The following is a 27,697-nucleotide window of genomic DNA, read 5'->3' on the forward strand; positions in this document are numbered from 1 at the left end:
TACAGCCAGCTTCTGCCTCTGTGTGACTCGACTGAGTGTGAAGCACCAGCTGTAGATTCTTTTCAGCTGATTCAGAAGAGCACCAGCCACAGATATTAACAAGATGCAGCATTGACATGATTCGGAGTAGGGAGGAACGCGCACTACATTCCATCCCTGTCTATTATTCCTCATGTTTCTCCAAGAAAGAAGCTCTAAATGTTCTCCACTTGATTGCCGATTGTTTGTCACACAGACTGTAATGAACTGTGGCAGCTTTATTTCCGCTGGAAACAATGTGCAGCAAGGCTGAAGCGAGGAAGAGCCACACTCGGCTACCTCTCCTCCTACAGTAACTCCTCATTTGTCTAAACTGAGCCCAAATTAGGAAGAGGAGCAGTATGTGTTGCTGTATCTTAAAGTGTTCCATTAAAAATATGTTAACAGAGAACCTGTCAATCAGAAATGTAGGAAAGCAGAAGGTTCACCACGAGACCACGTAGTAAATGGTACTTTATGTTCCTGGTGCTCCAGTTCCCCCTGCAGCCCAAAAATAGCATTAGTTTGACTGGATGGTGTGTGTGAGTGGAATGATGTGTACGCATCCAGGGATGGACCTTTGACCTATCCAGGGTATGTTCCCACCCACTGACTGCTGGGATACCCTCCAACAAATAGCAATGAGAAAATGGGTGATCTCTAAATTCCCGTTGTCCCATGACTAAAAGGCAAACAGCTGGAGAAGAAATATCAATGTCTTCTGAAGTCTTTGAAAGAAGACAGTGAAATATTCATAGCCAAGGGAAACCATAGCCCAGAGGTGTAACAACTCAGGCATTATATAGTTTAAAGTGTAGCCTCACTTACAATACCAGCTATGATTGTAAGATTTAGTAGCAGGACTGAAAATGGGATCGTCGTCCCATGAAAGGCCATGAAACTGACAGGCTAACAGCAGTAGCTGCCTCTGGTATTGAAGAGCACAGATCCACCAGATTTGCTTTAAATCTACCTGATATAGAAGATGGTGTCTTTTATTTGGAGTCGCCGCTTGTTCTCCTCTGTGCCACTACCAGGTGTCCCATCTTTGCACACCCAGCGAGGTGCATGTGAGAATGCACTTCGCTGTTGTACATACATAAATAAAGTATGAGCCTCGACGCATGTACGGCATCTCCCTCTGTTTCTGTGTGTGCACGAGCCCTGTCTCCTCCACTCACCGTCACCACAGGCCTATAGGGAAACCACCACCCACAGTTTCTGCTATGAGCGAGAGTGTGTGTGTGTGTGGATTTGAATGAAATTGGACATGTAGCGAGACTGAGCGGTCATGCCGATAAAGGGTTTTCATTTTGTGCTTTTTTTGATGTCTGTCATTCAGTTTTTGACAGCGTGACTCGGATCCATTTGTGCATTTGTAATATGGGAATTAACATTCATGAGTTTGATTTATACATTAAAAAAAATATATGATCTGAAAACAGCCATGCTTCTTCATCAGTCTGAAGCGTCTCCCAAAGTCCCTTCAGTCATTCATACTCGTTCTCTGAACAAGTAGGGCTTTAAACTAATTTTAGAATCCACGTTGATGACCTTTGTACTTTTATTTTCCAGAAAGAAAACCCACCAGTGTTGGGAATGATTAAAGGCCTTTTTAAGCAAACTTTGACGCCTCAAACAACAACCTTACTGTAAGGAGCACAACGTTCACCCATGACATTAAATATCCAGACGATCTGGTCAGGACAAGGGTCTCCACGATTGGTGGTAGAGCTCAGCAGTCAAATACGCTCTTAGAATAACGGGTTTCGTTGTGTTTTTAGCGCATGGAAATGTCTGGTTGTGGGTCTGCTTGCCATTAAATCTGTTTTTGCCATCTGCAGGTATGTGTTCAATAATGGGGAATTCAGGGTCACGGATTGCCATGTGGCCGGTATTTATCCATGCTGGGATGTTGGCAGCCCAGCCGCCATCACATTGACACCCTGAGGGACAGAGATTAAGCCCTGGGTTGTTCAAGAACACTGTTCGTCTTGTCCTAGCTTTACAGACGTTTTTTTTTTTACAGAAAAGGGAAATTTGATGATGAATCGAGTTCTTACTGTTATTAGGGCAGATTGATGTTCTTTCTTTTTTTACTCACATCCTGGATACGTTCGTTTAGTCAATAAATTAACTCCATAATTCCACTGTGGCATTGCAACCAAGCAGCCACTTGAAACTTGCGTTTTCAAGCCTGTAGAACTAACAGCTGATCATTTATCTCCACCATAATTGAGCAGGAGTGCTGAACCCAGGGCTGTTCAGGTCTGCAGCTGCTCTCTTTCAGCCTTGCTCCCATGTTATTTTTCCACCTGCCGTCTCGCCGCTTCACCTCTCCATCATACCCGTCCCGTGATTAGGGCTGAGTTTGGCTTTAGTCCTTTCCCATTCATTATCCCGGCTCTCCAGCAGCGTTTGTTTAGGTAGTGTCACCTTGATTTATGCACACACAGCCTGTGACAGGTCTTTCCATATGCTTGCCGGGCTTCTTTAACGAGCCTGGTGCTTTACTGCCTGAATCTTAGTGGCAAGAAGGAATTCCCCTGAAGACTAATTCTGACCATCTTTGCTGCATGTCGTCTGAAAATGAGGCAGTAATTGACAACATATAACATTTATGCTCAGAGGGAGTGAGTGACGTGTGTGGGGATGCTAAAATTTGTGTAGACGTGAGAGAAATCTGGAATTTGTTCTTGGTGTTTGGAGGAAAGATAATAACTGCCGGATGTGCTAAGACTTAAAATGAATAGGAAAACATTCCTGCAAAGAGATGGTCTGTATGTGCAGTCACAGAGAGGTTTACTGTAGAGTGCTGGTTGTAAATTTAGAAAGTTTTGAGGTTTGCTTTAATGGACAACGTATATTCTGGTTTCTGCTAGAATTTAGGAGAACTAAATGGGAGGAGGGGCTCAGAGGTCTGGCATTTTCTGAAGAGAAAGAGGGACAACCCCTGTTTTGGACACTTTGGAAACAGAAGAGTTTAGCTGGCAGAATTAATCTGTTTTGAGCTAGTTATTTTATTTAATTAAAGCAATTGTCAACAGAAAATGTTTATAATAATATTACATATGTAAATATGCGAGTCATTTTTCAAGAGACATTTAGGTCCAGCCTGTATCTTTGTGTTTTATCTTTGCTAGAATGTTAATATTTAAAATTCTTTTCTGTTTCTTCTCGGAAATATTTATGTTTCGTGTTATTTTGCCTTGTGGGGGTCCAAATCAGCTCTTGGACTGAGGATCTTTGGGGATTACTCCCAACTGTTTTAGGTTCCACTTCCCTGTGTAACCTTTCAGAATGTTCCTGAAGGCAGCACTGAGCCGATGAGCCTGACATTTGAAGGTCAGCCGCACCAAACGGCAGACTAGCTGCGATTCCAAGCTCAGAGAACAACAGAAATTAGTGAAAACTCTTTGATGTTTGTGCATGAAACACATTCTTGAGGTCATGAAATTACCCGTGAAGATGACGGCACGTCGCCCCGATGTTAGAGCGTAACATTTGGTTCCCGTGGCCGGCCTGACCGTGAGGAGAACAGTTGCAATCACGACGGTTGCAGCTCCAGTGGGACAAGGATGTTGAAATTTAAAAGCTGTAGACGATCTCACGAAACCTTCCAAAATAATCCATTTAACACACTACATGTTAATAGATTCATACAAAACCTACAGTTTATTGTAACCATGAACTCTTCCATTCTGGTAGAAATACCCCCCAGTGGGTCTACAATGAGATATAGTTTGTCTTCTGTTGTCTTTATAAGTAAAATGTTCAGTCTGGTTAAGACATGAGAGAGAACAGATTTTTAAAGAAGTTGTCCCAGTTTACTGGTGGTTTATTTGTGTACCTGGAGGTGGACAAAAATACGGTTGCAGCGCCTCTAGTGGCAGAGTGAGGTAGCACCTGATAGTCTTCATTCTGGGTGTGAGGAAATCTTGTGTGTTTGTGCATATTTAGAGTCTTATTACGTGTGTGTTAATGACCCCGGCCACTTGGTGCACTCCTGTGTGCTTACTGTTCCACAGTTGAGTGGGATAATTAAATTTTCTCTTTTGTCTCCTCTGTTGATTCCTGATGACGTTCCTTCTCTGCCCCTGTCTGCTCTTGTTATGCGCTTTTTTCCCTCCTACCCCGCACTTCCATAGCGCTGCTGTTTGTGTGTCACTGGCCGCCGAACCCAAATTGTAGTCATGATTAATTCATGGCAGCCGTGGACTCTTTTCTTTCCTTCTCTGACTCGCGCTGATATCATTAATTATGCTGTATTCCACATCAGTGGGACACATCTAAAAGCAATACTATGAATTCCTTCCAAAATGAATAAACAAGATAACAAGAACATCAAGAATAGAATCGGCTAAGGGGTTGTAACCTGAGAGTCATTTTGAAAGTAAAAAGAGGAAAAAGTTGACCAAGCTATTGAAATTCAAGCAAGTCGAAGCAGAAATAGAAACAAAGAGAACATTTTCTTTTAGATAAAATAAAGTAGCCGTGATTTATTGATATCAACCTGGGTACATGGTACGTTACATATGTTCAGAAGTGTTTCTCTAAGCCAGCATTGTCTCCTCTTGACTCCACTAACTCATTTCGGCACCACTTCATTTTCCAGGCCCTCTTTTACTTCGCAGCAGAGCTCTGAGTGGATCGTTCGTATCTCCTCCTATCGCCCTCTTCGGCAGCTGCTGCAGGCTCCTCACTCAAACGCTGCCTGTACGTCCCCTCCACTGAGTCATCGACGTTGTGGCGTGCGTGTGGACTACTAACACTTATCGTAATTGAAATCGATGGTGGGATATAGAATGCGCCATGGCCGGGGGGACTGGGTGTTGGCAGCTTGTTTCCTGCTGCTCCACGGCTTTCTTCCTGCTTATCTCTCAGATGAAATGGGCAGCATGCGTCAGGATTCCAGTGGCGTAGCCCTGCTTTGCATAAATATATACAGCTGGCTAAAACACATCACAAAAAGAGTTAGTATTTAAACTGGCAGAAAAATAATTGCCGACGTCTGCCGTCCTGCACGTTGCCTGGAGGCTTTTGTTATTTTTTTCCCATCTTTGACAGCAGAGACAGACAGGAACGTCGAGAGGGAGGCGTGATGACATGTGCCAAAGGTTGCACGCCAGATTGGCGGGTACACAGCATGGATCTGACTCATCTGAGGTGCAAAAACACCGCCAAATGCCACAGTTTGAAGCCCGAGACGCAGCGGCAGGGAAATCGTTGGGACGGTTCTGAAGGAGAGATGTTTTGGCTTTTCTCTTTAGGAAGATTCCTCTTACAACACTTGTCCCTGATGCCACTAAAGTGTATCTGCCTCCATTAAATCTGTTTCTGTGCTTCCGTAGGTGTCGTTCAGGGCCCACCAAGGTGGTTCTTTTTTTAGGTTTCAGGTTCTTTGTTTGCATCTACGTGGATTTTGACATTGTTCAAGCTGGTCACACCTTCATTATATGATTTACTTTTCCTTTGTCAGTACCTTCAAAGCAGCCTTGTTTATGCTAACCTGGGGTCAGACGCATTTTAAATTTTTAGGCTTGAAGTTTCCCCCTCTAATTTGTCTTGAATGTTTCTTTTCTTCAGTGTTATTATCTCTGCAGGGCTGGTAGTGTTGGTCTTTCTGACATTTTCTTCCATTAACAGAGTGTTTTCTTTGGAGAATAAGTCAAATCTCTGAAAACACCATTTCATATCTCACATCAACTGAGTTTGTATCAATGATTTTAGGTATTACATAGCTGCTGCTAGTGAATAATTGCCTCATATAAACATCATTGCAGAAAATCAGATTTGTTAAACCCAAGCCAGAAGGTCATAAACAGGTCCCCATATGATTCCCCATTAACCGTTTAGTAACAGAAGATTAATTACAGAGTAATTGGTTCATTATTATATATTTCCCTTTAATTCTAGGCTTAAATAGAATATTTTTAATATTGTTATGGGGGCTTGTTACACAGCAATAACCTAAACCCTAAAACACTCTCTCTCTTTCTTTGAGGTAGCGTTTGCTAATATGTTTGTTGCTCATATTAATTTAGGATGTTTAATGAAATTAAGCTTTAGTTAACAGGTGTTACAGCAGAGTCTGTTTCTATATATTTTTTTAATAACAGCATGAGGAAAAGAATTGATGTTAATGTTCTATTTAAAGATGTTTTCCTTTTTTCCCTGGCAGCCTGTCATTGAACTCTGACACTAAAATTATTTTTTGAGTGTACTCATCTCTTTATGGGAACAGCGTGCTTGGTTGTATAAACTGAATCCACGCAACGAGCAAAGGCCAGCGCTCTGTTTTGCATAATGAAGGAAAATCATACAGTTTAGCTTAATGCTGCTGCAGATGAATGCTCGAGTTATGTCACAGTTATTATTGTAATAGCTATAGAAATGAAGCCTCACTGTTAGTGGCTTCAATCGCTTTGAAGGGCTTTACTGTTTTAAAGCAGTGTGTTTGTTTGGTGTTCTGAAGTTGCTGGAAGTTTAACAGCAGGATGAGGAGGAGGAGGAGGAGGAGGAGGATTTTGTGGATTTAATACAGGCTAAACTATTAAAAGATATGCAGACGTCTCTCATATTTATCCATTCTTCTCAGTGGGGGAAACTGCAGATCGATATATTTGTATGTGATAAAGTCAATTTATTTATTTATTCCCTACTATATAAGCTCATTTGCACCCAAATGAATCAAACTAAACTGTCAAAAAGCCTAAAACAGAGAAGTACGAGTGACAATATTGCTCAATGAGGCACTGTGTCAGTGTATTACTGACACATTATTGTTGGTCAGATGGATGAATGACACCTTCTGTCATGAAACCTTATGTAAGGCCTTATGTAATACCTGTCTTTGGTTTGAATGGGAATCAGAAAACCTTATACATATTGCCAATAACGATTGTGAATGAGCCTTTCCACATGCAGTTGTACTATTAGTGTGTATTTTCTTGATGGGAGATGATGTCAGGATACTTTTGGGCCTTGTTTTTTTCTGCGTGCGTTTGCCAGCACATATGAACACGAATCGCGTGTCTCTTGGTGCGTTTGTATGTTCGAAGAGGTAATGAGGCAGAAAGCTGGACACGGCTGGTCCTGAGGGCTTTTGTATGGAAGCTTGATGGTGACATACGACCCTTCAAACGCTGTGAACTCTCGCTGGAGCACTGGGCAGACTGGGGGGGGGGGGGGTCACAGACAGTTATATTGGGATTATTTTTAGAAATAAAACTGCTGTTTTGTCTCTCGTGCGCACACAGTTTCCACGTTAACGCGGTCGCTCCTCGGCTGTCAGTGTGCCGTGTGAGTGGCGTGTCGTCACCAAGGAGCCACAGATGGGAGGAAGGTGAGAGGCTGATGGTTTTCACACGGTTCATGGTCATCCTGTGGACTGCCTCGCTCCTGAGAAGAAAATTACCGAAGCCGTGTGTGCATGTGTGCCTGTCCACACGCACGTTTTGTGCGCGTGCTTGATGATGGAGGAGAGACAGGAGTGCAGCAGTTGATGTCATGGTAACAGGTTGTCAGGTGTTGTATAGCCTGGCTTTAATTGTTATTTTGTACCTCATGGAAGAGGATTATTTCAAATCTGAAAGTCTTTTCAAGCCTTTTTTAGTAATTTTCATATAGAGCAAAAGAAGAGAGGCTTTTGTGGTCTTTAGCTGTTTTTCTTGGTAAATGTCACAAATGTCTCCTCACAGCAACGGAACAGAAGCAGGGGAATAGTTTAGCCTTTTTTATGGTATAAATTAAAGCTGGCAGGTTCTTGGATCACACTGTTTTAAAGATCAAGCTTTATGAACCAAACATTTCCTGATGCAAGGCAGTTTTGGGTGGTCCAAGTCTTTTCTTCCTCTCTGTCAGATATTGGTTTTCTTCCTTTTGCTGGAGGAAACTTGAGCGGCAAATTCTGAGGGACATCGTCAGCACCAGGTTTCATTCATTTCACATTATATTTGTTTAATCTGTGATCTTCTGTGTACCAGCAGGTTATACTTATTAAAAGAATTGTGTTGCTGTTTAGTGGTTTTTACAATGTTTACCTTTATAAGACTGAACATAACCATGAGTAATAAAAAGATATATATAAATAATAAGAATAAAGTCATTACACATGTGTTGGTGAGTTCAGCTTCCAGAAAAGTACCCAAGCAAAAAAATAAACCCATGACTCATTTAGTGTTTTACATAAGAGATTTCATGTTTTATGGTTTTCAGTTTGCATTATCGGTGCTAAAATGTGGTTTGGGTGTTGTTATTTTCTCTGCATCACATTGAATTGTCCCACTTTTGTAACTTTTGAAGGTTGTATTGTGCCCCGGCGTGACGTCAAGTCTTATCTTATAGAAGTTGGTCATTTTTCACAAGTTTAAACAGGACAAGATGTTCCAAACAAGATTTGACCCGCAACAATTACAACCGCCTTTTTCTTTACACTCTTTTTTTCTTTTAGAATAATGACTTGGATTCCATTTTGTCGGGGCACCTCGCCGCTTCCTCGGAGGCGCTGAGACAATAAATTGTCCCAGAAAAGTCACCCCAGACCCCAAATTGATGATATCACTGCAAACCTGAGCCGTAATCCATCTGCACATGTTTAAGGTCGGCCTGTCTGCGAGAACATTGTGTCAAGATTGTGTCCCTTAAACATTCAGTCCGGGGCCGCTTGCTGCTAGGCCTGCTGGGAGCCACTGTGTGGGCACGGGGGAGGGAGCCCCCCCGCCAACACTCGCCATCTGCCGGCGTCTTTGCGGCGCTCCTTGGGAAGAGCCGAAGCAAAAAAAAGTGTCAAGCACGGATAATGTCTCCCGTCACACGACACATTCATCTCACTGACATTTGTCACACCTCCTGCTCATCCAGGACGCACAATAATAATACCAGCGACTCTTAATGAGTTTAATGATGGTCGATAATCACAGTGGCAGTAATTGTTTACGGCCCCAGAGAGGGTGCTGGGATCGAGGGCGGCGACAGCACCAACCGCACCGGGATTTTGATGAGTCACGTTGACTTTTTCTACGATTGAAAGGGCTTAAAATTGCAGTCACTTCTGCGCGAGGCTCCGGCTCAGCTTGTGACAACATCACAGCACAAACTAAACACGAATAGGCAACTAGACGTCAGGAGAATCGATTTTGAAACGGGGAAGACAAATTTAGCACCGTGACAGATGAGATAAGACGTGAAGGGCTCCTCTAATTCGCTAAAAACAGCTGGAAATGTCAGTTTTGTAGTTCTTGGGGAAAATCTTGTTGACTTGCAGAGACAGAAATTCACTTCCTGCCACTGGGGAGATAAGAAGACACAGTCTGTTTAATTAGAGACTTGTTTACTCTTGTCATTATTATCACGTAAATATCTCCCAGAGGGGTTATCAGTCTCACTCTGCCTCCCAGTCGTTCTCATCCCAAAAGCAAAAGACTGGATGGTATCGGCCAGCTGCTGGTTTGAGTTCCTCAGTGGATCGCTCAACATTTCAAGCTTGTAAAAAAAGTGATAAATATGTAACTGACAGACTGTAAGACCATCTGGTGTCCCTGCTCCTTATGCTCCTTCACCAGTATAGAACATTATTTCGAGGCTCAAGTTGCCGTCGTACCTTGTTCAGATGTGCACGGAGAAGCCTGCCAACCAGGTCGTGATTTATGAGATGTGTTCCAGAGGAAGAATTGGCTCTGTGTAAACTCATAATGCTTATTCATCTCCACGGTTTTATTCTGGGAAGAATAGATTTTACAAGCTTTTGCATGTGCCTAAATTGGAAGATTAATCCCTTTTATTACCTTTTGGGTCTGTGCTTGGTTCACATAACACCCCACTCATCAAAATAATTAGACAGACCGAACATGCAGAGAAATCTGACAGCAGCATCACTCTGAAAACCTATTCAGTGGAATAAGGAAAAAGGGTCCTTAATGGTTAAAAACTCTGTCTTCAAACCATTATTAGTGGGTGGACAAACCTGTGCAAACTCAATCCAATTTGTAACCGACTAAAATTGTCTTAAAGTCTTCTGATAAACCTTTCCTGCCACCTTCATGTCATGATTTACTGGATTCCATCCGCTGCCTTAAAAGTCCTTTATACTAAATGTTGCACAGCCACTGAAGCAGCGGTACGTTTTCTTTAAAGTCCAAAATAAGCCCTAAAAAAGGACCACGGCACTTTTTTAACAGTTGTTTTGCTGCCACCATGCTGAGCTGACCAGGAAACAGCTGGTTTTCTGTCTGATTTTGCATCAATTTTTCTGCACCAACACTGGCACAGCTGCCACACCTCTTATTTCATTTAATTTCCAGCAACACATAACCTCTCTACCTGTTGGCCGCCATTAAAAACCCTCCTGCGGCTGCCTTTTTAATTTTTTTCTTCTTTTCTCTGCTTAAATGGACCAGATCAAGCGTGGAGAAGCTTTGATTTCTGTGTTTAGGGGAAGGAGGCAGTGCTGCCGGAGTTATGTGGCTGTTAATAAAGCGTGTTGGTTGTCTTGCACTGTGCAAGTCCGATGGCAGGAATAAGGCTGCTCGGGTTGTTAAAGCCCCGTTTCTCTGCCTCCGGAGCTCATTAGAGTCTCGGGGGAATAAACACCAGCCAAAAGCGTTTACTATAAATCATGTTTGTGTCTGATTGTTATATATGTATCCACAACAGTGTACTATGGATTTGAAAGGTCAGTTGGGACACGAAAGCCGCTGCTGTAAGAGCGTCTGGCAGCGTCAAATCAAGACACAAGTCACAAGTTATTTGCGTCCATTATTAGCTTATTATTATTAGCGGAGCTCTGTCTCCATTAGCACTTCAACATTGTGTGTTGTTGACTGGATTACGAGGGATTCTGTCATCGTCGACAGGATACTGACATCTGGTGAGTCAGTATGACTCTTTCCAATTAATTACAAAACCATACGGTCTACTCTATAGGGTCCATATTTTGGGTGAAGCGTTTCCAGTTTTTGTAAGCCAGAAGCTTCTGTACGGTCCTGTAACAGCAGACTCGTCTCCTGACGCAGTGGCGTTAGCACCGGCCGTGCAGCAGCCAAGTCGGTGGTCGATATCGAGTGTGCTTGTTTGATAATTAATTGAAGCCTGAGCTGTGAAATGAGCCCAGGGTGGATCCGCAGTGGCCCTTCAGACGCAGACAGTGACTCAGCTAAAAAAGCAAAATGCTGTACGACCCGTTTCTAAGTTCTCTTTGATCTCCGGTTCGCCTCACAGCCGTTTCTCACGTCCTGTCCGGGCTGGTCTGGACCTCCCTTCCTTCTTTTTTTGTCATCTCCCTGCATTCATTCTGTTTCATCTCTCCCTCCTTCTGTCCTCCTGCTCTGCCACTGTCATCACCTTCTTCTTTGATCCTTATTCTGAATGCAGAATTTCTACCTCGCCAGGCTTTGATGCTGGCTGTGCTTTGTCAGCAGGTTGGGTGGATGCTGCTGTGCACACATGATCAAAGAGAATCATTCCATTTTCAATCTATTTCAACCGCTGGCAAAAAAATTGCCTAATTTGTGCACAAAAGCACAAATGATTTCCAGTTTTAAGAAGGTGACTAACAAGAAAATTCATCTTTGTGTCCTTCGTCTCACGTTGATTCGTCATTTATTTGTTTGTTGTGAGGCATTGTTCTGCATCTGATGTTAACACCCTCTGTAAATAGAGCCTTTCATCAATGGGCTCATTAGTGTGATCTCCTCTCCCACACCTTTGCCTTCAGGGTGTGAACGCTGACTCGCCATATGGTCGGGGACACCTGTGGCGCTGCACTTAGATCAAATGATTATTGGAGCCGGTGAGGCTGACGTGGCGCGAGGAGGTGCCAACGACGCAGGACGCAGCGTAGTCGCCGCAGCGTTGCACAAAGTTGAAATCCTCCACGGTCACAGCTGAGGAGCCGGTTCGGCCGGCGAGTGCGAGGCCCAGTCTTGATGCTGGTTGTGCGAAAAGACCGGCCTTTGTCATCTCTAAACCAGTATGACGCAGGTTTGTCTCCAGTCGACTCCCGTGTGGCGCTGGGGTTGTATAAAAGATGTGGCCCTCTGTCAGCGCCTCTCAGGCCTATTGTTAGACGGAGGCCCCCGTGTGTGTGAGAGACTTTTGGTGTGTATGTCATCTGATTCCCACACTCAGGTTACATGCAGTGCTCTGTGTGTGTGTGTGTGTGTGTGTGTGTGTGTGTGTGTGTGTGTGTGTGTGTGTGTGTGTGTGTGTGTGTGCAAATGCAGGGGGTGAGTATGTGGCTCTGCTTTCATAAACTTAAGTCTCCGTGGGGAACAGGCTACATAATGGACAAATAGAAAGAGGAACCCCTGCACACAGGAAGTACACACAAACACAGCGAGGTCCCTTTACATGAGTGATGTCACAGGTAGGTGAAACAAGATATCCTGGATCAAGTCGACTACGACTTCTGATTGGATCTCCTCCTTTTCCTGCTCTTGTTTACTTTTCATTGCCCAAATACAGCCACTGGTGTTGAGTGGGTTTTAAAGCCCTAAAACCTTTTTGCAAAGAGCTGTGGTTTTGTCATTGAGATGCATTTGTGTCATCATCGCTCTTATATTTCCTTTGATGGGACAGTAATAACTGCAGTAATAGTTTCCAGTACACTGTGTTGTTACTGTAAAGATCTTCTGCTGGATAATTCCAATAATTCCTGCCTACCTCATCGAATTGCTAACATTCAAACACCAAACTCCAGGTCATAGATGGCTACAAAATAATAAGAAAAATTCATGTTAGATTACTGTTATTTTTTTTGAATCACGAGGAGGGTCGGAGGATGGTTTCATAAGGGGATTTAGGCACACGTTACTGAAATAATTTGACCAGATTTTAAGATACTACTGAGGAGCCAGGAAGGCAAAATGTATGTTGTATTTCCTTAAAATAAGCGAAAGGGCACTGGAGGAAGGGTTCCAAGAGGAAATGACCAGGGAGTTTTGAGTTGGAGGCTGCTGATTTAGAGATACTGTCAGACACTGAAAGGAGGAATTCTGTGTCCTGACTGAAAAGAGGGTCAGAGGGCCCATCATTTGTGCTACTGGGTGTTTCATGAACAGAAAAAATCCTTTATATAATGATTTTGTGGGGAGAAAAATGCATTTGTGCATAAAACGGGTGCCATGTTGTCTTTCCAAGGGAGACCCAGTTTGAACTTCATAGATTGCTGAGAAAGAGAAAGAAAACAGGGAAAACAGCCCAGGACGCAATCTGAGGCGTACATGTTGTCGTCTCGGATCATCGGCGCTTCGTAGGTGCTGCCGTTGTTCTCGCTTCAGACCTCGGAATCGACGTTTTAGAAGAACTCGGGAGAAAGAAGCAACAAGCCGAGTGGCCTATTTACGGTCTCAGAAACACGGAGAAGACAGACAAGGATCTGTACAGCAGACGTGGAGGCAGACAGGAGAGCGATGGCAGCATTGAGTGATTACCTGCTCCATACAAAGCAGACGGGAATGAAGCCGGTCTGACTGGTGACAAACAGAGACGCGAGATAAAAGCCTGGCAGAAGAACGGATGACAAAGGAACCAGCAGTTGACCCGAAGAAGAAAGGAGGGAGGCGCAGGAATCCCTCCGATGCTCTCCCCGTTGAAACCATCGGCCATGGCAACCGGACTGGGATGTTTGCTTGTCACTACGTGCTCCGCACAGTCGCACGCGCTTCGGTGAAACACGCAGGGCTGCGCGGGGGTTCTGATTAATTACACTCCACATTGTTGTGTGATTTGTCACCGGCGGCCTGCGTGGCGTTTGTGTTCCACAGGAACGTGCTGCATGTTAAGGACATAATGTTGGAAGCTCTTCACTGTAATTCTGCTTTAGAGCTGCTCAGAGCTGTCAAATCACCCCCCCAAACGAGCGCACTTGGTGATATTGAATTGCACTCAACGCTTTGAACGGCTGCGACTCGGCTGCTTTGCTTATCGACCCCGGAGCCGTTTAATTGGGGCGGCTCGAGCGGGCGGATATTTAGCTCAGGTGCGGCGGCGGGTTTGGCTTGAAGGGAGGGCGGCCCCGGATCGATGCGGCGTCCTGTAGGGAGGCGTAAGAACACGTGCATGACGGGCCACGACGTGCACGAGCAGCAGGGGCAGTTGTTGCTGAGCAGCGTGCCGTTTGTCCCGCTCATCTGAATGACCCGAAGCATCGTACAGGAGGGAAGTCATTTGCTAAATGAACTTTGACTTATCAAACATGAGAAGGGACAGCACATTTAATCTTGTATTTTTAATAAAAGGTGCTCCTCTTACACTATAATTGGCTCCGGGGTTTGAAATTCAGAGCTGATAACCGCTGCTTTCCCCCGTCCTGCTGTGTTTGTACAGAATTTCCCAGCAGGGGAGTGTGATAATCAGGGGACTGTTTTTCTCCTCTGATATTTCTGAGTCATATTTCTCTCATTGCCCATCTGTTTTTGGATGAGTGTGAGCTTTGAATCATCCTCCATTATAATTTTCCACAGAAATAAGCAAGATTGGAAGAAAAGCAGCAAATGAAGCGTTTGAGTCTGCATTGTTTATATCAGTATAACATTTTAATGTTTTATATTTATGAAAAATTAGAATTAGAATCATACAATACAAATAACAAAGGGAAATAATTCATTTAATTTCCCATTTCCCCCCACAGTTCTGTTCAGCTTTGATCGTGGAACACAGACTGAAATTCCAACGTGTCTTTCTTTCCCTGGACATGGATGAAAATGCGCTTTCATCGATCAGAATTTGCACTTTCATCCTCTCTGGAGAGCAGGAACTCCAGGGCGATGTGCAGTGCATGCTGAAATCATAAATTCTAATTGAAAACTGCAGGAATTAAATTACAGCTAAAAATAGAGCTGATAATATGGAGACAGATTACTTAGCAAGCACAGCGTCTGCGTACTGGAGGCTCATTAGCCGGCGGTACGCATATTTAAAGGTGGTTTGCAGGCTGCAAACAGGAGAAATGAAGCTCGCTGTGGCCATGCTGATAATCTGAACCTGTATTCTGAGGTTCAACCCTCTAAAAAAACAGGACTTCCTGTTCCACCACGCAGGCATTCAGAGCAACAATGCGCAAACCTGTTGAGCTACGAGTCGAGTGTTTTCAGGTCCGATTGTTGCTAGGCAGGCGGTTCGGGCAACAAGAGGAATCGATTTTAGCAACAGGTTTTGTATTCAGTGTTGGTGTTTGCTCAAGTGTCGAGCCTCGCGTCACCAAGAGGCCATTTTTTTCCTTTTCTCCTGATGTTTGTGGGATTATGTGTCTTTGTGACAGCCTGCTCTGTGTAATCAGACTCCCTGTAGCTACGAGTGGCCTGTACAGCGAGACATGGCTGACACACAGAGTGCTATAAAGGAAATGGCCCAGTAACACGAGAGGGTAAAACCAGCAGGAATCTGTTAGCACGCCGCCGCCACGCTACCTCACTGATGGGCTCGTTTTAAAAAAAGAATACTGTAACTAATATGGATTATTTCTACGTTGCCCAGTTTACAGCTGGGTTATGTGGACGTTGAGCCGTCACAGCCTTTACAAACTACCGCCAAAACAGATTATGACATTAAAATCATTCTGCAACATTGCTTTTAGCAGTTTTGCTACTTTAGAGTCGATAAAATTGACTCGATCCGTGGACGGTTCAGACAAAACGTTCTACAGGCTGAGCGCGTGTTGTTAACAGTCAGACTCTCTCTGGAATAAGTCAGTCTTGTTGAGGAGCCCTGCTTTGCCTGTGCTCGTACAGCACCCATGTGGGTCACTCATGGGGAGAGGATCAGAGATCACCCATGAAATGTGACCTGTGTGGGTCCAGCAGAACGAGCAACAGCGTCAGATTCACCAGGACGGGACGGGTACAGACGTGGAGTTGGTCTGTGGAGATGCTGGGACCACTGACGGAGGATTAAATCCCCATTTTCGTTGTCGTTGGAGCGTTTCTCGCTGAAATCAGCCCGTAGATGGTTGTTATTGATTCGTGGTTTTTGGCTGAAAACTGCTGGACTGCAGCGTTTGAATAAACATGTGCGGTGACTTTTCGCACGCGATCGACCATTTTCCATCGTCCGAGAAGATTTTTCAGGATACTGAGATTGTTCTGCCGAAGGTTTGAAGCCAGAGCGCAGCGGTGAGGACCAAGCATGAGCGTCCTCCGCGGCTTCTCGAGGAGATCGGTTCAGTAGTAGCAGTGTTTACTCTTTCATCATCTATGAGCGAAATCAAGTAAGTTGCTGAGTCGAGACTCTCAGAGAACAATAAACAGGAAAGAGATTTCTGGTCACTCTTGTAATGAAGATGATGAAAACGACGTCATCCGGGTTGGAGGGTCCCATCGGCTCTTTCTGCTCCCGCCGCCACTCCTGGGTTTGGTATGTGAAGAAGGAAATCCCAGCATTGTTCTGTCAGATTTCCCAGTTAACCTGAGTCAGCCTTTTCCTTCAGCCATACATCTGCTGCTTGATGAAGCTGGATGCAGCATCGTTTTAATGCCCACGCGTTTGCGCCCTTATGGTGCACATCAATGTATTGACAGGTGTGTGCGACCCAGCCTTTTCTGATTGACCCACCATGTCATAGACCAGAACCACCAAGCCAAGAACTACATCGCCTCTTCTAAAGGCCTCAATCTGACCTTTGCTGCTTCTTTTTTCAGCTCGCATTAGGTCCATAAATACGCAGCTCAGCAGGTGTGTGAGGTTCTCGTGTGGAGAAAAAAAGGATGAGAAACTTTCATAAACTGTGTTTTGTATATTTGTGATTTAGGGGGGGAGCCTGTGATGATCTTGCAGCAAACTGGGATGTATCGACGTGTTTTATTAGTATTATTTTTAGGTGTGGTGAGTCCAGTTCTCTATGGATGATCTCTTTGGTGTCCGTGATGTAAGGCTTAGTGGCATACATTAACATAACTCTTTTGTTTTATCCTTGTGTTGCAACTCAGCAATGAAAAAAAAATGGTGAAGTTCATGACTTTTGAAATCTGAATCGGTAGATCAGGTGGTGCAGTGAGTTCCGGCTTCAGGTCCTTCTTGGAGAACGCCAATAATGGCGCCCAATCTCTATTCCTTCATCTTTGGTCCTGCTGCGCCATCCGTGAAATGAAACGTTGGCAGTGAGAGGAGCAGCGTTCAGGGATTAGGTTTATCACGGGGGGCTGACTGCAGTGCCCTCGTTTTCAGAGGGGAATTTCAGGAAGAGAGGTGGGCGTTGGGGGGGGGGGGGGGGGGTCACGCTAACGGAGGACCCGACTCAAATTCTTTCTGTCTGAAAATCTGATCTGAGGGGTTTAGGACTTATTTTTTTCTTTCCCAGAGAATCTCTTTTCATATTGTCTCATCTTTCTGAGCTGAGATAAATTTATCCTAAAGCTTTTCTCAGATCATGATTAATATGATAGATGTTTTAATGAATCACCTTTTCAACCCAGTCATCTCGCTCCTGTGTGTAAACAGCCTTCGTGGATCATGGCTGCCGTTTGATTCTGATCTAATGTGAAAGCTTCTGCGTTTATATCAGCAAGGCTGCGGATTTATTTAGTCTCGGAGTGAAAGACATTTTTTGTGCCTGCAGTGTGACATTGATTTGATCCACAAGGATCAGCCTGAGACACTTTAAAAGGGCCCTCTTACACCTCAACATAGACAACAAATCAATGTTTAATCAGAGTCCTCTGCCCCTTTTGAAATGTTCGGGACATTACTCCTTCATCTGGGTCTCAGTTTGGCTGTAAAAGCTCATTGTCATTCTCACTTTGTGTCATTTGGTTGCCATTCAACTGCATTATCTACAGCTTTAGGGGATTTTCCGTTGTCAAGGTTCGTATCACACTAATGGATGTCTCTTTCACAATTTATGATATCATGATTCATGCCTGTATATGTGGTCATTTGCTGCTCAAACCATCACCCACTCATTCTCATTTGTAAGCACACTCTGAGAATTGTAAAGATAGTGATTAAATTAGTCACACAGGCAAAACATAAACCAATATTTAGGGTGTCACATCTCCCAGGTGGCGTAAACATGTTGGCATTACTGTGAAATGTTGCCATCTAGTGGCGACAAAAGTGAACTTATTTTGGTGTTCTGCGCGATACAACGTTGCCACCTAGCGTTCGCATGGGAGTACTACGTCAGCGCGCTCACTTTGTTTTTAAAAAAAATGAATGTACATAAATTACTTAGTAATCGTTTGAGTACAGTTTAATCTGTCAATATGTAGGGATAGAAGAGCAGAGCACTTAGCACCTCTCTTGTGTTTTATTACTGACGAAGCCAACTAACGTCAACTATTACCATGACTGTGGTGTCAGAATTTTAAGGCTGTCATTTAACTTTCTTCCGAGATACTGCTAAATATTTAAGAACCGTAATGTACAAAGAAGAAAAGTAGTTAAATCTGCATCCTTGCATCATGTAAGCCATGATGACCCAGGAAAAGCTCTGGGTCTCCTTCTGAGTGGTTAACCCTCTGGACATCATTAAGGAGGAATGGCATTACCATTGCCACTCCTACGCCCCTGAGGCGTCCACATCTTCCACCTCTCCCTATTCTCCTCGTTTCGTCTTGAGGCAGCGGAGCGATGGGATGAAGTAGAGAGCCAGGCATGGGATCAGGGATGCTGCTGTGTTTATTTATAGATTTTCCCTTAAATAAGACATTTCCCCCCTCAATAAGACAAAAATGAAGCTCAAGTTTTTTTTTTAAAAGACTAAATACATTTATTCAGCATTGTTTTCAAATATAAGATTGCTATTTTTCGACAGACGAATGTGCTCTAATGAGCTTAAATCCACAGGCACAACACTGGAGCCATAAGTTAACATTTCAAGCTGATATTTTTTAGGATTGATAAAATTACAAAGTTATGACTATAAAAGCATATTACAACTTTAATTATATTGATAGAAATATTTTATGTATATATACAAAACGCCCACAAAAGTCAATTAATCCAGTTATATTTGAGCTCTATCTCATTATAATGTGAGAGCTCGGTGTCGGGAAACTGTACCTTCATCCGGTACGGCCCCCCCACCCCCCCCAGAGCACCAGATGTCACCATCTTTACCATGTAGATGCACACTGAGTGTTAAGGTAGACCTGACTGCAACAGAACCGTGATTAAAACTACAAACCCATTTCATTACACAATGTTTGTAATGACAAGTAGAAAAAAACAGTAATTACTAGTGTTTGTTGCAATGACAGTCGGCCTTCATATAGATGTTAAATCTATATGGTATATATACTGTATCTATAGTTTAAAAACAAACTTGTCTTAACAGAAAACAGGAAATCCAAAATCCATTTATTACAAGCGTGTGTGTGTGTGTGTGTGTGTGTGTGTGTGTGTGTGTGTGTTGTTAATGCTTTCTTTTTAGCTAAACAAGTGATGAATGAATTATGAATCCAATCCAGTGAGTCCATTCCATAAATTTGGTGTTACTCCCAACTCTGCCGGACACCACACACACCCACATACACACACACCCGCAGAAACACACACACACACACACAAGCACACACACACACACAGCATGAGAAGGAAGTATAGCCCGTGACGAAGCGAGGAGCTCACAGTAGAGCGCAGAGAGTGTGCGGAGGGTGTCCGAGTGAGCCAGGACTCTGAGACTTTTGGTGACGTGTGTGACGTGTGTGTGTGTGTGTGTGTGTGTGATGTGTGTGTGTGGAAGTGATCCTGTTTCCTGCTGCTGTTTGTGATGAGGAGCATCTGACTGGGGATGAACTGCTGACTAACTTCAGAGCTTCTATGAGTGGGAGACTTCTGTGGAGCCTGAGTAATTCACCTGAATTATGGCGCGTTTGGTGTGTTTTTGAGTAACTGACGGCTGTTCTGAGAAGGTTTTTGTGTTTTGTGCCGCTGTAGTTTGTCACTAGTTGTCACACGCGATGGTGTGTGTCACATCCTCAGTCTATGAATGTGTGAAATACTGCGCCTGGGTGTGTACGAGCTCATTTGTGTGCTGGGGTTTCGTGTGTGCCAGGTAGTTTATGCATGACTGCATGTGTGTGTGCACAATGTACCGGCGTTCACCCTGTGCCAGAGGACGGGTTCATTTCGACTTCAGCGAGGAAGTCGTCAGGAAACTCCACGCCGCCAACCACCGCCATGCTCACAGGTTTGAATACACACACACATTCCAGTAGCCTGTAAACCTGATGCCTAAATCCCAGCGACCCTCAGCAGCGTGTGGTTGAGGGCAACTTTCTCCTGTTTGAGAAATAGAAGCAACATAAGAAGCTTTGTGTGTTTTCGCCGCTCCAGAAGTGAAAGTTCTGTCTGTTTCTGTGCACTCAAGCTTCCAGGATCCCACAGAGGCAACATCGTTCGCTCCTTCTCCACCACTGTAATTCCTACCCCGTGAAAACAATTGTTCAAAGGTTGGAGGCAGGTCAGAGTCCTGCTTCTCAGTGATCGGACCCTTTTAAATGGTTGCGTTAATACTCCCAGTCCCCCTCTGGCACGGCGGTCATTGAATGGCAGCGAACTGTTGCATTTATTTCTGCTAAGGCCAGTGAGATTCTCCCCATGTAGCATGTTACAGGCTGTAGGTGTACAGGTTCTTATCAACATAAGGTGGAAAATATAAAGCTGCTACATATAAAAATGAAGGAAATAAGAGTTGTGAATACCCCACGTGGATGACGATTCAGTGCACGTTCATTGTCTACGGCCGAGAAAACCAGCTAACAGCTTAAAATGCTGCAGGGGAGGTCAAATTAGTGGAGGGAAGCTTTAAAACAGCAGGGTATGGTTTAAAACCATCCAACCTCCAGGTGTGTGCAGGTAGCATTAGCATTCCGAAGCGCTCATAGAAAATACTGACGCTCTTGTTTCCTCCGGACCTCTGGAAGCATCAAACCATCAGCAGGCTCATTTGAGTGAAGTTTGTTGTCCAGGTGAAAGGGCTCTTCTAGAACGTCGGGGCCAGAGCTGTCGTGTTCGTGCACCACAGCGTCCTAAGATATCTGCTCTTATCTTTCTCCACACTGATGTTCATTCTGCACCGGACTGGGCCGAAGCAGCTGCGTTAGTCGTCTTATCTCTTCTGAAAACTTCATTTCCCTTTTTCTTCTTTTTCACAGTTGTAACCCTTTACACACACACACACACACACACACACACACACACACACACACACACACACACAAACGCATCATTGATGTGTTCAGTGTAACACAGAGATGACAACAGTTGCGTGAATCCCTTGGAGCTGATAAAAGCCTGAATCTTTCCTGTTGTGGGATCGTCAGTGTCAGCCGGACCCTGATCGGGTCAAGTGGCACACACACACACACACACACACACCCACACACACGGAACAAGAACAGAAACAACAGCAACAAAACATAAAGAAGTTGAAAACAGAAAGTTCTGAGCTGTTGTTCCTTCGGGCTGCGGAAGCGTTTTCTCAATGTTTCTTTCCTCCTCACTAGTTTTTTAAGGGGAGAACAGGCCTGGTGGCGTCAGTGATGAATTAATGATGGGAGCTCGGAGTTGGGAGCTCTGAAGGAGTTGGGCTTCCAACCCTGGCTGGGCTGCTTCCATCTCTTTGAGGGTTTCCTGTGGAAAGTACTGGACTGCTCTCAAGTAGGCAGAAGCACACAGATGGTTGGGGGCTGAAGCCTCCGAGCCGTTGGACAGGTAGATGAGCCCGTGTGGCTGTACGTGCACGCAGCGTGCGGTGCCAGGGAGGCTTTCACCAAATGTCAAATGTTTGGACAGGCGCTCAGATTCCTTTGACGTATAAACACCACATTTCCATTTATGGGATGTCCCTGGGTGCCGCTGGATTGCGTTTTACTTTTTTTTTTCCATTGTAGGACAACACTTCCCCAGATCATTTATCAGATCCCAGATTGTATCCAACTCTACCCTCAAACTCTGCAAGCTGCAGCGAGAAAGAGTCACGCTGAGGTCGGCTACTGCTAATTAGCTTAGCTCAAATACTGGCGGTGAACAAGAAGCGTTAGCATCGGTGTAAAAGAGCTGCGGATGACCCTGTTCATCATGGCTTTGAGTCCATCTAGTGACCATATTTGTTACTATCAAATGCTGAAAAAGATCATTTATGAGGAAAAAAGAGAAATGTGATCTTAATGGGAAGTAATATTAGCATTGAATAGGCCTATGTTTCTTTATAATATCATCTCTGTCCAGCTGGAACTGCTGGATCTGTGGAGAACGACAGTGTGAATTTCATCTGCAGTGAATTTTTCTTCAGGCTAACATGTTGGCTTGGACGGGGACCAAAACGCGGACGAGACTTGCGCGTGTTTTTGTGGCTGCAGCCTTTGATGCGTGCGAGGTTGACCCACGTTGAAATTAGGCTCGGTGACTGTGAAGTGGGTTTAATGAGGGAAGGAGATAATGACAAGGAGCATCCGAGCCCTGCCCTTAGACCGGGGGCAGGAAAATGGGCTTTTCCAAATTAAAAACCCTTCCAAGCAAAGAATATGATAGAAATCAGAGCCAAGAGATCTCCAGGGTGGACGTGCTGGAGTCTGAACCATTTACGCCCCGATGAAGGTCTCTCCTCCTCCTCCTCCTCCTGACCATCTGCGGTAAAGTTCAGATCTCCTAGATGAAGGGATGATGTCGGGAGTGAGTCCTTCCAAGCTCCTCCTGACTGACGTAAGTTTTACTTTGCCTTGAAAGCTGCTTGATAAACACGGGCAGAAGTGGAACGTCCATCACCTGCTTGATAAAAATCCAAAAGCGGCGACACCAATACAAAAGGCGGAGCTGTGAGGGTTCAGACCAGGAACTCTGTGGCCTCATTAAACGGCACCAGAATAAGGATGTTTTATTGTACCTGACCTCTCTCTCCTCTCTCACACACACACACACACACACACACACACACACACGTGCGTGCTGCTGTCGTCATCCTGCGTTTCGGCCAGTTCTGCTCTGCATCTCCTGGCTCATGTGTCAGAGTATTTGGACTGTAAATGATTTCCAAAGGAGAGCATCTGCTCCTCGTCTTTGTTCCAAAAACACTCGCTCATAATGACTCCGCGATGTTAGTGGCCTAATTTCTATTAATAACAGCGCCGTCTATTTCCAATCCGCTGGTTCTCTTCTGCTCGGCGCTTCGGGTAAATCCATGCTCGGACGGCATCAGAGGGAACTCCGCCCCCTCCAGAGGTGGACGCTTGATAAATGCTCCATTGAAGGTGTAATTGGTTGAATTTCGTTGCTTTAGCCACATAGTTTTCCCGGGTTTGTCTTTGCGAACGTGCTGCCGTTGTCTTCTGCGTTGGATCGATCAGTACCGGACTCGTCCCGATCATGTTAACACGCGCGGCCTGTTGTGCTGCGATGCTTTTAGTGGATGAAACCTGACCGTCACATGCAGCAAAAAGGCACTTTTCAGGCGCATGTGAGCGCTCCTCCACGTGCTCTGCGTTAACGGCCTGCAGCGTGCGCTGGTATTGCGTCATTTTTAATGAGCCGAGCCTCCAGAGGTTTCAAACCTCTGACTGTGAGAAGAAAGGGTGAAACCGGAACACTTTGGGAGAGATTTCTCACTGTACGACCTGTGTCGGGTGAGGAAATGCTGTCGCTCGGACAGAAAGGTCCGGAAGGCCTTCTGATCCTTCCCTGCAAATGGGATTTATATTTAATGACTCATTTATTAATGGGAAAAGACGTTTGTGGTAAGAAATAATGTGTAAACTTTGGCTATAACACCGAGACAAACAGGAGGTGTTACCATGACACCGCTGTTTGCATAGCAGCAGAAAAATGGCCCCTGTGCCCCCCCAACACCCCCCACCCACCATAACGCACAGGAAGGAAGAGAGTAATTCAAAGTATAAGAATGTGCTCTCTCTCTGTCTCTCTCTCTGTCTCTCTCTCTGTCTCTCTGTCTCTCTCTCTGTCACTCTCTCTCACACACACACATACACACACACACACACACACACATTCTTTGTCTCTCTCTCTCTCTCTGTCCTTTAAACCTTGATACAGGACATTTTACGATGAATTTGTTCTACATTACCCTGCACGGTCGTGTCTGATAGTGAGAGAAGGTATTCCTTTATTAAAAAGTTCTGTTTAGAGATAATCCGCAGGTCATGAATCACATCAAAGCTCAGCTTATTTCCGTATCACGCTAAGACTCAACAGTTTCCTTCAGGGAGGAAATGTAACTAATCCCCACACGTGTGCAGGTAAATCAACAGGATACAGAAGTGTCCCCTGACAGTAAATCTGACTCAATAAACGTGTTTTAAAGCAACAACACCATTGTCTGTGAGCTGGAAGTGGAGTCATTTCCACTGGAACCAGTTCAGCCTGCATCAGGACCCTCGTCCAGAGCGTCAGAGATCCTTGGAAAGATTAAAAAAACAAACAGATTCAACTCAATTTCCAACTAAATGGAGTCACAATATCAAATACTCCGACAGACCCCAGTGGTCACTGAGCGGAGGTTCAGGAGCTAAAGCTTCAGCTTTAACAAGTACACAGGTGAGACCATCCAGGAGGAGCGGCTGAGGGACACCTCTGTCGATGTCCCAGAGTCCTGCTCAATCCCAAATAAACAGACCTGAATAAATGTCCCAACCTGAGAGAGAGAGAGCGTCTGCAGAGAGGAACATAAGAATCCCCTCAAATCAGCCGTGTAACACCTGTGGCATCACACCCAATAAGCTCTGAGGCTGTAGCTGCTTAAATATTTATATATTTCTCTGGTTTTAACAAAGTGATCATTAAACCATCCATTTCTGCTCATAATGTAGCAGGTCAGCCTTGGATACTGTCTTTCACATGATTGTCATCATGTAAAATTCCAACTCAGGCGATTTCCAAGCATTTAAAACGCTTTCAGGGGAGATTCTGACCTACAGGAATAAAAGACTCTTGGCTCTGGAACATCACTCACTCTGCTCATCAGAGGAGACGGATGCTGGTGGATCATGGGAACGGAATGCCGTGTCATCATAACGAGTCATTTTCGGGCCAGAGGGAGCACTTCCTGATGGCTTTAGATAAACATGACACCAATAACAAACTGTCTGATCCAGTAAAACACGTCTGATCCTCGGGACTCATGAAGAAGATGGAATCTCAACGATTCCGACGTATTTCCATCAATATTGAACAATCAGGCTGCGCCCCATGTTTGGTCACGCTTGAACCATCACTGCTTCACAACCCGCTCTGGTTCCCATCAAGATGTGTAGACTTCTATGTTTGATGTCCGGGCTGACTCAGCAAAATGGCCTCATTCATGGCGCCACGGTTCAGTCGCAGCTTGTTTGAGGGAAACAGAAAGAACTTTCTCTTCCCTTTCGTCTCCATTTCAGCTGGTCAGTCACATCTGACAGCTGCCAAATATGACTGTAACACCTGAAATCAACTCTAGAACGCTTCTCATCTGCTCTTCTAATGAGGGCAAAGGTCACATGAGGTTACATGAGGTCACATGAGGCGTGTGGTCAAAAAAGTCAGAAGTTGTCAATAGGAAACTGACACAGTTCCAAACCGCGAAGATGAGACAAGAATAATTAAACTCCTGCCTTTCCTGGCATGGAACCACCCCTGATAATAAATGTCTCCGGTGAGGACGACAGTTTGATCTCAAGGTCCTCCAGTCCAACAGAGAGACAATGCAAATGACGTCACATCACATCAGACTGGCTACACGTCTCATTGTTGCCGCTTATGTAACCCAGCAGCCTCAGGGGGGAAGAGGTGGTGGGGGGGGGGCAGTCGTAAAAGAATCCACAGGGGGGCTTTTAACGGTGTGACAAGTTAACCCACCATAATGAACCTGCGTGCTGCATGACTCCCTTTACACCCTTTACAAGAGACTCAAGTGGAAGATCAGAAGGGTGCGATGTGTGGTTGGCGTGCACGAGGAAGCCCCGCTCGCACTGGTCGTCCGTGCACATGATGGCAGTGAACCAAGCAGCAGGCCTGACCCGAGGCCGGCGCGGTGGAGCATCTAATGCGCTGCGCAGTGCAGGCATGTGAGCGTCCACGTGCTTGAGGACGAGATCGCGACGGGCGCTTTTTAGGGCTGAAAGGTTTGGAAGCAGAGAATCGGGCAGGAAGTTGTTACTATTTGTGATCTTTCTGCTCCCTTTCTAAGCGTCGCTGCTGTTGTGTTGGAATTCCGGAGTCCTGCTCCCAGCGGTCCTTCAGCCGCTTCGCTGGGTGATGAGTTGATGTTGAGTGGAAGCAGGAAGACTCCTCCGATTCCTCCGATTCCTCCTCTGACACGCGTTCGTCTTCCCTCCTGAGAATCAGTCCTCAATCCTCGGAGGATCGGAGTGACGCTGCCTTGGGAGTTTAGAAAGACACTTATGTCCGTTTCTAATGTTTGTTGTGAGTTCGGCCTGCTTGGATTCATTCTCCACGTTCAAGGTCAGGCAAGGAAAACCGAGGGTATTTATTTGTCAGCAGCGCATAAACACGCTCTGCTGGCGTGAAAGGGGAAGTGATGCTGCCGTGGTTACCAAAGAGCGCCGCTCTCAGAATGTGGCAGAAAAGTGCACGAAGGCGTGTTGGAGAGGGGATTTCAGGGAAGATGCCTCTTCCTCTTTAATGATGTCTTAATTAGCTCCTCCTTCTCTTTTTTCATTCTGTAGAAGTTTACAGGCTTAAACCTCCATTGTAATCGGTGTCAATCTGCTCTCACTTCTCTGCTCGTGTGTGTGTGTGTGTGTGTGTGTGTGTGTGTGTGTGTGTGAGTATCAAAACTTCTGCTAACGGAATGAGGACATTTTCAGGTAATGGGGTCATTTTGTGAGGTGACGCAAGTGGGTTAGTTGGGGTGATAGAATAAGGGGCCAGTCCTCACAAAGATAGAAGTACAAGGGTGTGTGTGAGGGAGATGGATCATTAATGATAATGAAAAATGAATTGGTGGAGTCACTTTAAACTCTCAAATATCAAACGGTTTCTTCTTTATTGCGTGCGTGGCTCATCCTAAAATCAGTGTGTTCATCTGTCGGCAGTTTCGACGTGGAGAATGGCCCCTCCTCCAGCTGCAGCCCCCTGGACCCCCAGGCGTCTCCCGGCTCTGGCCTGGTCCTCCACACCAACTTCCCCAGTCACAGCCAGCGGCGGGAGTCCTTCCTGTACCGCTCTGACAGCGACTATGACCTGTCCCCCAAATCCATGTCACGCAACTCCTCCATCGCCTCTGAACTGTGAGTACGGGCCACGTGCACAGATGCCCAGTGTTCCCAGTTGTGCACTATAATCATACAATAACTGAAAATGATTAAAACCTTGAGACAACTCATGAGAGGTTTCGCATTATGAATATTCTACACGAAGAGATCACCTGTCAATCGTTATTTGTTTTACCATTAAAATGATGTAATCCAAAATATCTCCTATATCTCCCTGGTAACATGACAGCAAACATCCCTGTGAGATAATGAAATCAAAAGGTCGCTGCGGTAGAAACGGAGCGGCGGCGTCCTCTAATTCAAAAGAAAGCCCACCGATTTGAAACTAAATGAGTGCCTCTGTCGCTTAACTGCCAGGTTGGTCGTCTGCGCCGAGCACATTGTCTTATAATTACAGTGTTATTTTTGACATGTGAGATCTGCGTAAAGTACGTGGCCAGAGTTAAGAGTGGCACCCTGCCCTGCTCCCCCCAAAATGAAAGATAGATGAAGAGTTTTAGGACAATATGACAGTGGTT

General features: G+C 45.0%; 1 protein-coding gene across 3 annotated transcripts in view; it reads left to right on the top strand.

Moving 5' to 3' along the window:
• The window catches only part of pde4ba (phosphodiesterase 4B, cAMP-specific a), an 87,220-nt gene that overhangs the window by 22,292 nt on the left and 37,231 nt on the right, over window positions 1–27,697 (top strand). For 2 of the 3 annotated variants that reach the window (XM_029827721.1, XM_011615144.2), the window contains one exon: window positions 27,000–27,194. In XM_029827721.1, coding sequence (XP_029683581.1) covers window positions 27,000–27,194 — 195 coding nt within the window. Of the gene's footprint in view, window positions 1–19,590; window positions 20,144–26,999; window positions 27,195–27,697 lie in introns of those variants that run through there. The other variant, XM_029827722.1, reaches the window with a different exon arrangement.

This window comes from Takifugu rubripes, chromosome 20 (genome assembly GCF_901000725.2).
Source record: "Takifugu rubripes chromosome 20, fTakRub1.2, whole genome shotgun sequence".
Lineage (NCBI taxonomy): Eukaryota > Metazoa > Chordata > Actinopteri > Tetraodontiformes > Tetraodontidae > Takifugu > Takifugu rubripes.